Genomic DNA, 13120 nt, shown 5'->3' with positions numbered 1-13120 from the left:
GGCAAGTGGGTGGTGGTGTTCAGATGACACCAGTGTCCATGAAACAGCCAAGTAGAGATGTTCCACAGACGTTGGGTTATAATGATACTTTACTCGGTCCCTGTATATGCTCTGTATCACTGTCTCTGGCATTAAGGTGTGACAGGTAGCTCACTTATCCCCTAACGTCAACGCTGCCCCCTCCCCCGCCACCCCGCAGGTCACACCAGAGGGCTACACAGCTGTGTATCTGCTGGCCTTTTTCCCTTCAAAATTATAAACAACCTCTCAAGATCATAACCCAGTTGCTTAATTCCGTTCCCTGTAGAGAGAGAAATGCTGGTGGAAAGTGACAATGAGAGAAGATACTATCTGCTTGCGGTCGATACATGTGGGAATCCGTGCTAGGCCTTTCAAACAGTTAATTTACAAGCGACCCCATTCTTAGTGGGTTCTAGGGCGCCCACATGCATGTTTCTCAAAAGTAAGAACGAATGGAGAAATCCCAGCCGCCTGATCAACGACCAGCAAGCCGCAAACCTCAGAGCCTGGAGACCCTGGGTGTCCGCATTCGCAGAGGGGCAAGCTATGGGTCTGCCGCCCCCTGGTGGCCGGCCGCGGGCAGGGGCCCGGACCGCGCGCAGCTCCGCCCCGCCGGCCACCCGGCACTTCCGGAGTCAGGGCGCAGGGCGCCCGCTGCCACCTCCGCACCGGAGGAGGGAGCTCTTGCCTCCGGGAAGGTGGAGTCTGGGGCCCGGGTGGGGGCGTGGCTTCCAGGACGCGAGCCCAGGGGCGGGGCCTCCGCCGTGCGCTCAGGCACTGCTCGGGCCACCTCTGCCGGGCCCCAGGGAAGATGGCGGCGCCCTGGTGGCGAGCCGCGCTGTATGGCAGTCGGAGGTGGCGGAGCTTCAGCACTTCGGGTGAGGGGTCTGAGGTGGGGGGCTCCTGGAGGTCCCCGTAAAGACCAAACCGCGGAGCTCGAGCCAGCGTCCGCCCCTGGCCTCACGTCCCGCACTCTGCCCGCAGCCGCCCTGAGTCGCCGGACCGCCCCTCTGGGGCCGATGCCCAACGAGGACATCGATGTGAGCAACCTGGAGCGGCTGGAGAAGTACCGAAGCTTCGACCGTTACCGGCGCCGGGCGGAGCAGGAGGCGCGGAACCCGCACTGGTGGCGGACGTACCGGGAGTACTTCTGCGAGGAGTCAGGTGCGCGGCGGCCGGAACCAAGATGAGGACGCAAGTGCTACTCCTTGGAGCCAGGGGAGCTTGGCTTCAAGATGTCTAGCGCTGATGGTCTGGAATACACATATACGATGGCTTTATCTTGTCATTCTCACCTGGTCCTTCTTTAGATGTTATATCATCTAAAGAAATGTCTCTTACAAAGGATATTAAGAGGCATCTGTAAAGTGGAGATGCAGGTCGTAGCAAAAATAGAGGCAGGAAGGGGCGCCTGGCTGGCTCAGTTGGTAGAGCATGCCATTCTTGATCTCAGGGTCTAGAGTTCAAGCCTCACGTTGGCCGTAGAGTTTCCATTAAAAAGCGGGGGGGGGGGGGTGGGGGGGGGGGAGGTGAAGGCAGGGAGTCTTGGTTCGGTTGGTTAAGCGTCCCAACTCTTGATTTCGGCTCAGGTGATCTCATGGTTCATGGGTTCGACCCCCAGGTCGGACTCTCCTCTGGCAGCTTGGAACCTGCTTGGGATCCTCTCTTCCCCTCTCTCTGCCCCTCCCCTGCTCACACGCTCCGTCTCTATCTCAAAATAAATAAATAAACTTAAAAGAGGCAGGAAAAGGAGCAAAAAGCAGATTTTTATGGAGCCCTTCATTTTTCCCATCTCCGAGTGGCTTGCCTGAGCTTCATTTTCCTCAGTGTAAAATAAAAGTTGTGTCTGTGTCACAAAATTGCTGTATTAAGGGATGCAGTCCATCGGAATTTTTTAGAGAAATGCCGTCTCTGACGAGGGTTCAGTGCATCTTACTTATTGTTACCGTCTAACGTAAATGGAAAAAGGTATTGGATTGAAAGTCATTTGGGCCGGTGTTTTTCAAAGCGTGTTCTGAGACCAGCAGCATAGGCACTACCTAGGCGCTTGTTAGGAAAGGAGAAATCTCCGGCCTCACATTGACCTGCTGATTCAGAATCTGAATTTTAACAAAACTTCCCAGGTGACTTGGGTGGTGTGTCCATTAAAGTGTGAGAAGTGTGCTTCTTTAAGGCTTTGTCTGGCTTCAGCTCATTATCCTACCAGGAACTCAGGTTCATGTCTGTGTCCAGGTGTGAACAGGCTTGAAGGTCATCCCAGCCATAATTGAGATGATCATCCACCTGCATTTCTCATGACCCAGGCAGGGTGACCTGGTTTAGGGATCAGAAAACGCAGTCTCAAGTTGAACCCACTTTGCTTAGCACCTGGACCCTGTTCGGGCCTGTGAAGCAGACTGCACAGTATTGATTGAGTTTCGTGAATTAAAGGGTAAAGCTTGGGCAAATTGGAAGACTAGGCAGGGATAGGCAGCTTCACTGAGACTTGCTCCCACTTTCTCCAGTATATATACCTTCCCTCCCCAGATCCCAAAGACAAGATTGACATCGGGCTCCCTCCACCCAAGGTCAGCCGGACCCAACAGCTGCTGGAGCGGAAACGGGTCCTCCGGGAGCTGCGGGCCAACCCGGAGGAGGAGCGAGCCGCCCGCCTCCGCACAGGTAAGCTCCCCCCATGAGGGTAGGGGGGCCCCCCGAGTGCCCCCCCCCCCGGCCCTGCATCCTAAGCAGCATCATTCCTTACCAGCTCGCATCCCACTGGAGGCGGTGCGGGCTGAGTGGGAGAGGACCTGTGGCCCCTATCATAAGCAGCGTCTGGCTGAGTACTACGGCCTCTATCGAGACCTGTTCCATGGTGCCACCTTCGTACCCCGCGTCCCCCTGCACGTGGCCTATGCCGTGGGGGAGGACGACTTGATGCCTGTATACCACGGCAACGAGATTACTCCAACAGAGGTACTGCTTACTTGTGCCCCTCCCCGCACCGTGTGGACAGACAGCCCACCGCAGGACCACAGACAGCTCCTTGCGGAAAGCACTTGCAGAGGCAGTTTTTATGGTGGTAAAGGGCACAAGCATGCCATCTACGTAGGCTGATTTGGGGTTTTGTTCTTTTCCCCCTTTCGATCCCCTGGTAAACACCACAGTAATCACCAGAGAAGGAATATAAAATGAAAGAAAAAGAAGCTCTGTCTGGGCAGACTCCTGGCCCCCTGTCTTCAGAGTGCCCTCCTAGCCTCTGTCCGTTGATGTGAGGGTGTGAGGGCCGCCTTGTGGTTTGGATAGAGAGCCGGATAGGCAACTCTGCAGGGTTCCTTCTACAAGCTTCTCTGCTGACCTGCCCCTCAAGGGACTGTCAAGGGTGTTTGAATCAGAGCGGGCTCTCCCTTCCCCCAAGCTCCCTCAGACTCCTGTCCTCCAGAAAGGTCTGTTTACCGCAGCTGGTCTATCCCTGATGGGGGTGACACCTTCCCTGTTGTCTCCCCGCCAGGCTGCCCAGGCCCCAGAGGTGACCTATGAGGCAGACAAGGGTTCCATATGGACACTGCTGCTCACCAATTTGGGTAGGTGTCTGGGGCTCACCAGGCCTCCTGCCTCCCTCGCCTCCCATGGGCCAGGGCCCGGGGAGGGGCGGGTAGTAGGGGCGGGGCCGGGTGTTCGTGGGGCCCCTCAGTCAGTGGGCTCTGTTTGTGTACAGATGGACACCTGCTGGAGCCGGATGCTGAATACATCCACTGGCTGGTGTAAGTACCTGGGGGGGGGGGGAATGGTCAGAGGCACGTGAGGGAGCCCTGGATCCTGGAAAGAGCTGCCCCTGAATTTTAGTCTCGGCTCCACCGAGGATTAACTGTGGACCTTTGGATTAACCTCCCACCGCAGGTGGCAGCCCCTCCCCTCTGCTCTCTGATGCCACCAAGAGCCCTGTGATCCACTCACTGGCTGAAGACAGGTCCAGAAGAAAAAGCAGGCATTAGGCCTTAGCTGTTGCCAACAGGCCTCTTGCTCTCCCTGAACTCATTTCCTCCTGTGTAAAACAAGGGTGATGCCACCCCATGCTTTAGCCGCCCTGAGGGGTTCTATGACAATCAGATGCGAAAAGGACAGTGAGAGACCCCTGGCAGCTGGGGCTGCCCGAGCTGGGCTGCCTTTTGTTTTCTCAGTGGCCTTTGGCTCTGGAGCCAGGGGGGCAGAGGTCAGGCAGTTGACCCCAGCTTTGGGACTGATGGGTAATTGGGACCAGTACCCGGGAGGCTGGTTTCTACCGTTTTTAGTTAACTGCAGTTACCAACGTGTACAGCAGGACCCTCCAGGGAGTTATATCTAGGGGAGGTATAGTAGCCTTTGTGGTGCCAGAGCGGGCTCACGCTGCCTGACAAACCCCAGAGCCTTCGGGAAACACAGGGGCAGCCCAAAGATAGTGTGGCTGTCCAGCCCAAAAGGCCGTGGTGGCCCCACCGGCTCCCCATGGCCTATAAACAGGGCGCTAGACCTCATCCTCTTGTTGACCATCTCTAGGACTCTTGTCCTCAGCCTCTGAACCTCTACTGTTTCCAAGTGAGTGGTCCGTCCGCGGGTTCACAGAACTATGCCTCCTGCTTCACTGTTCGATGAAGGTCATGTTAGGGGGTGTCCTCCCAGGGAGTGATAGCACCTCTAGGGAGCACTCCAGCTGCCGCCTTTCTTGAGTGTCAGTTAATGGATCCTTTTCCTCCCACCAGAACCAACATCCCAGGCAACAGGGTGGCTGAAGGACAGGAGACGTGTCCCTACCTGCCCCCCTTCCCTGCCCGAGGCTCCGGCTTCCACCGTTTTGCTTTCCTGCTCTTCAAGCAGGACAAGCTAATTGACTTCTCTGGGGACACCCGGCCCTCACCCTGGTAATCTACACGTCCAGCCCCTCTCCCGGCCCCATTCCCTCTCGCCACCCAGGCCTCAGGCCACCTTCCCAGGAATGGTCTGCCCTGCTCAGTTCTCCTGTCTCTTACACTCGAGACGGGCAGAAGGGTAGTTGTGCAGACCATAAGGGGCTTCTCAGGATTGCCTGTGGGGCTGGAGGTGGGGTGTGGGGCTCTGATGCCTCATTCCCTGCTCTTAAATGCTCCCCATCTTCTTATAGCTATCAGCTTGCCCAAAGGACCTTCCACACTTTTGATTTCTACAAGAAACACCAGGAAGCCATGACACCAGCTGGCCTGGCCTTTTTCCAGTGCCGCTGGGATGATTCCGTCACCCACATCTTCCACCGGCTTCTGGGTAAGGCCAGAGTGGGCTAGGGGTGGGGGCTGGGGTGGGGGGGAGGAGGGGACGGTGGCCTGAGCTCACAGACCTCTCCTGACCTGCCAGGGAGAAGTGCCTGTCAGGAGGGCCACCTTGGGTGGGCTGGCTGGGCAGTCCCGGGTTAGCAGACAAGGGGAAGGGGCTCTGGCTTGCTTCAGTCCACACCCACACTCCCTCTTCCCGCAGACATGCGGGAGCCTGTGTTTGAGTTTGTGCGGCCACCCCCTTACCACCCCAAGCAGAAGCGCTTCCCCCACCGGCAGCCCCTGCGCTACCTGGACCGGTACAGGGACAGTCACGAACCCACCTACGGTATCTACTAAGTGACCAGAGTGCCACCCACCCCAGGAAGTGGACTAAGCCTCTCAGGCTCCACCAGCAGGAACAATAAAGACACAGCGCCACAGGGCCAGCTTCTGGGTCCTGCTTGAGGCAGCTCCTCTGTGGCCCTGCCAGCAGGCCCAGGGTTTGGGAGTAAAGAGAGCTCTCCGAAGATGGTAGCAGGGGTGGGACATGTGAATAAAGATTTTTTTTTTTTAAGTTTGTTTATTTATTTTGAGGGGGGAGGGGCACAGAGCCCAACACTGGCGTCGAACTCAAACTGTAAGATCATGACCTAAGCTGAAATCAAGAGTCAGACTGTTAACCAGCGGTGCCCCAAAGATGATTTTTGCCCTAGCTCGTCTGAGTCTGTGTTCGGGAGCAGCCGGTGCTCCCTCCTCCAACCCCACGATGGATTTGTCATGCTTCACGAATGGAAAGAGAACCGCCTCCTGCCTCAGGAGGTGGCGCCTCACCTCTACCTCCCAAGGGTGTCGGGCCCTGAGATCGAGTGGCCAGAGACAGGTACAGAAGGCAGGCGGTGGGGCTTGGTTGCTCCCACAGGCCTCTTGAAAGAGCTTGGCCAGCCCCAAGCATTGTCCCCTTGCCGTTGAATTCACAGTACAGGGGCAGACCCTGGCATCGGCTACTCTGACACACCCCTGCTTGGGGCCCAGAAAGCCCCTGCAGCCTCCCTGGCTGGTTACGGTATTATTTCTCCTAAGTAGCCAGTCAGGAGGACACCAGTGCACCTTTTCCGGGAAGAGGAGCTTCACGTATTACAGAAGACCTAATGCTTGCTGCATTGCGGTGAGCGGGCATCCTGCCTCAAAACTAAGCCAGGTTGGTTAGAGAAACCAGAAGTAATCCTCCTCCAGCTCACGCTGGGCCAGCACACTGCCCCAGGGCAGGTGGGTCAGAGCCAGGACCCCTCTCCTGTGCTCAGCTGCAGGGGGACCTCTATAAAAAGGGAGCTCTTCTTCCAGAAGAGCTTGCATCTGCAAACAAGGAACTCCCCAGCAGGGGACCCACACGGAGAGAGGATTCCAAGGCCAGCTGAAGGTTGCTTTGGGTTTCCACTAAAAGGGGGTATGAAAAAAACACTGTGGATTGGTCTGTGTTGGTGACCAGAAATTTCCACCTCGCTGTTTACTTTAAAAGAACCAAAATTTGGCGTGGCCTAGAGAAAGGAGATACCCCAATCTGGCAAATGCCTGAAACTCCGCCCAAGGAAAAGGGCAGCAGAGCACCTCCCATCAGGAGAGAGCCTGTGTGCCCAGTGCTCTTACTACCAGGCACAACCCCGCGCAGCCTCATTTAATCGCCAAAGCTGCTGGGAAGTAGCTGCTGTTCAGGTTTTCAGATGGGCCCGTAAGGGGTTCCGTGGTGACCCTCAGGCAGGAGGAGCGTCCGAAGCCCAACGGGGTTCCCAAAAGTTCTTGTCTCTGTAGGTGGGGGCCGCTCCCCACCACCACCACCCCCCTACACACACACACACAGGAGCTGCTTAACGAGGGTTTGGAGCAACGGGATGGAGTTCCCAGGGTGGAACCACCGGGAGCCGGAGCCCAACTCCCACCTGGGGTGACTGGGAGCCTCGACAGAAGGAAGGAGGCCGGTGCAGCGACGGCCGAGGCGCGTCCCGGCTCCTCCCCGCCGCACCCACGCCCTGCGCTGCCCGCCCCCTCGCCGAGGCCCCACCCCTGCCGGCTCTACGAGGCGCCGCCACCGCCATGGACGCCCAGAAGCTGGAAGACAAGCTGACCTGCGCCATCTGCCTGGAGCTCTACCTGGAGCCGGTGACGCTGCCCTGCGGCCACAACTTCTGCGGGGACTGCATCCGGGACTGGTGGGGCTGCCGCGACAGGGCGTGCCCCGAGTGCCGGGAGCACTTCCCTGACGGCGCCGAGCTGCGCCGCAATGTGGCCCTCACCGGCGTGCTCGAGTTGATGCGCGCCGGGCCTGCCCCGGCTCCCGATCCCGACCCCGCTCCGGCTCTCGGCCCCGACCCCGCCCCGGCCCCCGGCTCCGGGCCGGGCGCGCGCTGTCCCCGGCACGGGCAGCCCCTCGAGCTCTTCTGTCGCACGGAGGGTCGCTGCGTGTGCAGCGCATGCACCGTGAACGAGTGTCGCCTCCACGAGCGGGCGCTGCTGGACACTGAGCGTCGGGAACGCGAGGTGACACCGGAGTGCCCTGCCCTGTCTTTAGGCGCCTAGGCTGGGGCGGACAGCTTAAGCAGGAGGCGGCTTTGGGATGTTTGTGGTCCCGGATAGAAGGAGAAAACAGGTGCTTGAAATAGAGATTTCGGAGCTGGTGACAGGCCCAGGGTGAGGCCCCAGGACTGAGTGGCTGAAACGGAGTGAAGAAAGTGGTGAGGACGCCAAGGGTCCAAGCGCTGGAGTGTTGGAGGATAAACCCTGTGGCTGCTGAAGTCACAGAGAATAGAATGCTCCTGCTGAGGCTCTGAGCTCGGAAGTTTGCAGTGAAGGCCAGCAGATGACAACAAGGAGGGAGTGGCAGGTGGTACCACCAGGTGGCACACACATGCCTAAGGGACCGTGTTTTGCTAGAGGGAAGTGATGCAGGGTGTGAGAAGGACAGATGCCCGTCCCTGGGGGAGACTCAGGTGGAACCAGAAGAGGTCCCCCCCCCCCCCCTTTCTGCATGCAGCATATGATGGAACGCTGGAGGCCAAGGGGCCTGGACAAAGACACAGGCATCGGGCTTAGGAAGATCTGATGGCTTTGGCCAAATTATCAATTTCTCTGTCCCATTTCCTCATCTTTGAAGTGGGGATCATGACGGTTCCTGCCTCATAAAGTGTGGCCAAGAGAAGGAGAAGCAAGACAGGCTCTTGAGCAAGGGCAGGGAATGGTGCTTTGTCCCGTTTCCATGAAAGCACGATGTTCTACCCTCAAGGGTACCAGAGGAGTCGCAAATAGGGGTGCCCTCTTCCCCTCATGCCCAGAGCTGGGGCTGAGGACTGGCCGGTATTTGGAGGAACCTGCCTCGTGCATGCACTACACCACCCACTTCCCAATTAGCTTTGGTGCTTTGAGCCGAAGCCAGAAGTACCGCTCCCACCATTTATTGCCTGGGGGTAGTGCGGGGTGGGTTTACAGCCCAGAGACAGTGGGCGCTCTGCCCCAGGTTGCTCAGCTTGCAAGAGGGACTGGAGGTCAGGTGTAAAGCCAAAGGCCTCTGCTCTGCCTGTGTACCTCCCTGTTCCAGGTTGGGAACGGGCTTTGTCCAGATCTCCCTGGGACACTAACCCAGTTCACCCGGGGTGCTGAGACCGAGGCTGGTGCTCTGTGTGCTGGCCCACTGGTCTGCCTTGCTGGGGGTGGCCCTGGGAGGGGACGCCCCGCATCTACAGATGTTTGTTGACTAACTGGCTTCTTCTTGTCACTTGTTCCCACTGTGGGCACCACAGGCCCAGCTGAGAGCCATGCTGGAGGTCACCCAGCAGCAGGCCACCGAGGCTGAGAGCCAGCTAAAGGAATTGCAAGAGCAAAGCAGCCAGATCCAGGTACGAGGCCCGTCTGTTCTACCTCACTACCTCCTCGTGCCGTGCCCTTCAGGCAGCCACCAATGGATCCCTGGGACACTGGGTAGCAGGTGCCAGCTACCTTGGAAATGCCTCCTGGCAGCAGGGAGGGAGGGGCTGAGCGGGGGTGGGGGGGGGGAGAACGGTTCCAGGGGCCCTGGCTCCCCACACCACCCCGCAGTCCAGGGGGCAGCCTTGGCCCCAGCCACCCTAGGCGACTCCTTTGCCCACTCAGAGCTCGGCCTGCACCCTGGCCTCCGTGGTCTCCAGCAAATTCAGCTGCCTGCTGCAGGCCCTGGAGATGCGGCGGACCTTGGCACTGACGGACATCGAGGTGGCCAAGACACAGGCACTAACACAGGCCCAGGATGAAGAACGGCGACTGCGGGGCCACCTGGAAGCCCTGGCTCACTACGACCGCAGGGTCCGGGACCTCCTGGAGCAGTTGGATGACCAGACCTTCCTCCAGGTACCGGATCTCGGGGTGACAGGTGCACCTCGTGCACAGGTTGCTGGCTGACCCTGCACAGGTCGACCAGCGACCCTGCACCTCATGCACAGGCTTACTGCAACTGTCCCTGGGGCTCAGGAATCACAGCTCCTGGCACCCCCAGGCCCTCTTAGGCCCCTGGCTCCTCTGCAGTGGGACGAAGAGCAGCAGCTGGCTGGCGTGGAGTCACTGAGCCGGCTGTATGGTCTCCTCCTGGATGAGGGGAGCCACCCCAGGGCACCGGCTGAGGCTGCTGATTTGGGCCCCATGGGTAAGGCTGACCCCAGATCTCTCTCTACCCCTCCGGGCCCAGCTGGCCCTCCCACAGCCGGTGGGAGTGGGGTCAGGACCCTGCCCCCCATGAACTCTCTCCCCGTCACTGCCCTAACACTTCTTTGCCTCCTAGAGGCCCCAGGTCCCCTGGCACCAGTCCCAAGCCCGGTTTGCCCACTGAGGAGGAAACTCTGGCAGAGTAAGGAGACCGGCACGGGTGTGTGTGCATAGGCGTGTGTGCGTTGTGCAACCGTGTGTACACCACGTGAGTACACGCGAGCATGTGTGCACGTCTGTGTGAGTACGTGGAGGGGGCACGTGCTGTGACTGCCCTGTCCAGGGTGTCTGTTCCCTGCCCTTCCTTGGGTCTGTGGCCACCACACACACGTGTCTTAGGATATAAACTTCTTACATGTGGAACCAATACAGGGATACGGAGATTTCTGGGCATGCAAACCTGGGATCAGTTATGATCCTTCCACTTGTTACCAAGTTAGGTTACTTCCGGGAGCCTCAGTTTCCTCATCTTTGAAATGAGGTGGATAGAAGTTTCCACCCAGGGCTGTGGCGAGGACGGACTCCCACGCTGGTGCCCAGTGCCTGCTCCGCTGGCTGTGTGCCTGGCAGACGCTTGGTGTGCGCTGGGGAAGCTTCAGTTGCCATTTCTCCCTCCGGGGACAGAATGGCAGACAGACACCTACCCGCTCACCTCCCATCCATCTGTCCCTGACAGATTATCGCAATCTGACCTTCGACCCAGACAGCGCCAATTGCCACCTCTACCTGTCTCAGCAGGGCCAGCAGGTAAAGCACCGTCACAAGCCCCGGGACCTGGCCGGGCCACGCAGCTTCCAGCTCTGGCAGGTGCAATGTGCCCAGAGCTTCCAGAACGGTCGACACTACTGGGAGGTGCGCACGTCTAATCACTCAGTGACGCTGGGCGTCGCCTATCCAGAACTTTCACGGCACAAGCAGGGGCCCCACACAGACAACATTGGGCGTGGGCCTAGCTCCTGGGGGCTCTGTGTTCAGGAGGACAGGGCCCAGGCCTGGCACAACGGGGAGGCCCGGCGCCTCCCAGGGGTGTCTGGGCGGCTCCTGGGCATGGATTTGGACCTGGCCTCTGGCCGCCTCACCTTCTACAGCCTGGAGCCCAAGGCCCAGCCCCTACATACCTTCCACGCCATTTTCACCCAGCCCCTCTACCCCGTCTTCTGGCTCCTGGAGGGTAGGACTTTGACCCTGTGCCACCGGCCTGAGGCCAAGCTCCCTCCGGGACTCCAGGAAGAGGCCGCGGGGCCCAGCTGAGGTGCTGCCTGGGCCTCAGAGGCTAGTGTGGTGCCCACGGGCCCCTGTTCCTGCTGGAGAGTGTGTGCGGTCCAGACCTCGCTGCACAGGAAGCACAACAACACACTTCGCTGCAGCTCACCTCCCTTGAATGTCATGTAGACCAAAGGGATGGGGCCTGGGGGGGGAGGGGGGGGGCAAAGCACAACAAATTCCTGGAGAAAACCTAGAGAAAAGCGATTTTTACCTCCTTCTCTCTCTTCTCATAACATTTTGGCATATCTTAGTCTCTTTTGTATATCCTTGTGATTACATTTGTAAACAATTGGGGTGGGGTGTTTTTTTTGCCTTTTTTACTCAGCACAAGCATTTTTCACGGTATTAAAATTTTTCCCTGAATGATTACCATATAAACAGTCTTTGTAATTTTTCTATTTTATTTTATTTTTTAATATTTATTTATTTATTTATTTATTAGCATTTTTTTTGAGACAGAGAGAGACAGAGCATGAACGGGGGAGGGTCAGAGAGAGAGAGAGACAGAATCTGAAACAGGCTTCAGGCTCTGAGGTGTCAGCACAGAGCCTGACGCGGGGCTTGAACTCATGGACCTCGAGATCATGACCTGGGCCGAAGTCAGACGCTTAACTGCCTGCCCCACCCAGGCGCCCCTAACGTTTATTTATTTTTGAGACAGCATGAACGCGGGGAGGGTCAGAGAGCGAGGGACACACAGAATCCGAAGCAGGCTCCAGTCTCCGAGCTGTCAGCACAGAGCCCAACGCGGGGCTCGAGCCTGTGATCTGCAAGATCACGACCTGAGCCGAAGTCGGACGCTCAACCGACGGAGCCACCCAGGTGCCCCTCCACTTCTCTTATAAAAGACCTATATTAGCATGGTTTCGGCTTTCTTCAGTTACCTGAAAACAGGTACTAAGGTAGGTTTTTCATACAGCAGAGTGGCAGAACCTCAAATTTGCGAAAGCCAGGGGTAGTCTGCCGCGTGCCGTTTCTGCTCGTGAACGATTTCGTGAGAATGCTCTGCTTTTGGGTAGCCCCGGGGAACCTGTATGGGACATTCATGTTGTTTTATTTGGGGCTGTAAAAATTTGGCCACGGTGAATATTTTTGAGCAGGAAGCTTTGGCCATATCCATGGCTACGAATGTAGGCTAAATTCTCAGTGGAGTTCCTCAATGGAAAAATAACTAGCACTGGAAGATTTTCTTTTTATACAGAAGGCCAAAATGTATCAACCTGGAGTCAGGCCGACTATTCCCTCCTCGCCCCCGCCATCTGGGCGCAGCCTCAGCCCCCGTCATCCCAACCCAGGGTGTGGGGATTAAGCGCACTGATACGTATAGGCAACAGAACAGTGCTGGCTTCCTTTGCTTCTGTTTTTCCTACTCAGAAGATGCTTCCCCGAAGGATCCCTGGACATTTATTTGTTTGTGTTTCTGGAAGTAGGGTTGCTGGGACCTAAGGCAACTGTCATTTTATTACTTAAAACATTCTGCTTCTTGATCTGGGTGGTGGTTACAAGGATGTTTGCTTTATCACTTCTTATGCTGTGCGTATATGTTTCATATGCTCGTGTGTAAATATTTCACAATAAAAAATTTTTAAGGGTAACACATGCCAAAACACATACTCCAAAAAACTACAAAATATTTCTGTATTTGTAAAAATTAGATCTCCCTCCTACCTTGTAACCTGACGCCAGCTGCTGCGAGGGTCGCGCACTCCATCGTGCAGCTGCTTCCCCAGCCTGTGGCTCTCTGTTCAAGGGCAGGGCCAGGCTTCTGATTGGTACAACCTGGGCAAGGGGCTTCTACTGAGACTCCTACGTTGGGGACTTGCCAAACATGAGGGGGGCGCTTTCGCACTGGGCAGCCCGATAGGAAT

The 13120-nt window shown here is 57.4% G+C and overlaps 2 protein-coding genes and 1 long non-coding RNA gene across 9 annotated transcripts; 2 read left to right on the top strand and 1 right to left on the bottom strand.

Annotated features, from left to right (window-relative positions):
* Positions 1-739: 739 nt before the first annotated feature.
* On the top strand, positions 740-5834 carry MRPL38 (mitochondrial ribosomal protein L38). Of its 2 annotated transcripts, none has more exons than XM_006940601.3 (9): positions 740-899; positions 1006-1185; positions 2548-2682; positions 2768-2976; positions 3512-3584; positions 3719-3764; positions 4740-4898; positions 5138-5274; positions 5537-5834. In XM_006940601.3, the coding sequence occupies exons 1-9, from the start codon at positions 833-835 to the stop codon at positions 5623-5625; spliced, it is 1095 nt and encodes a 364-aa protein (XP_006940663.1). In that variant the 5' UTR covers positions 740-832; the 3' UTR covers positions 5626-5834. The 2 variants fall into 2 exon arrangements, with proteins under 2 accessions (XP_006940663.1, XP_003997214.2); XM_003997165.4 differs by having other exon boundaries at positions 5485-5834.
* On the bottom strand, positions 1006-7520 carry LOC123381899. The gene is made up of 2 exons (XR_006589462.1): positions 7385-7520; positions 1006-1274 (listed from the first exon to the last, which is right to left on the bottom strand). It is a non-coding gene; the product is annotated as an uncharacterized LOC123381899 (long non-coding RNA).
* Positions 7305-11626, top strand: TRIM65 (tripartite motif containing 65). 6 transcript variants are annotated; one of them, XM_003997220.6, is made up of 6 exons: positions 7306-7796; positions 9053-9148; positions 9402-9635; positions 9756-9927; positions 10063-10128; positions 10663-11626. In XM_003997220.6, exons 1-6 carry the CDS (start codon positions 7353-7355, stop codon positions 11235-11237), a joined length of 1587 nt encoding a protein of 528 aa, XP_003997269.2. In that variant the 5' UTR covers positions 7306-7352; the 3' UTR covers positions 11238-11626. The 6 variants fall into 6 exon arrangements, with proteins under 6 accessions (XP_006940660.2, XP_003997269.2, XP_006940661.2 ...); XM_006940598.5 differs by having other exon boundaries at positions 7305-7796; positions 9459-9635; positions 9756-10128; XM_006940599.5 differs by lacking the exon at positions 10063-10128.
* Positions 11627-13120: the final 1494 nt, after the last annotated feature.

This window comes from Felis catus, chromosome E1 (assembly GCF_018350175.1).
Source record: "Felis catus isolate Fca126 chromosome E1, F.catus_Fca126_mat1.0, whole genome shotgun sequence".
NCBI lineage: Eukaryota > Metazoa > Chordata > Mammalia > Carnivora > Felidae > Felis > Felis catus.
The sequence above is the reverse complement of the archived record's forward strand: the minus strand, read 5'-3'. Positions and strand labels throughout refer to the sequence as shown.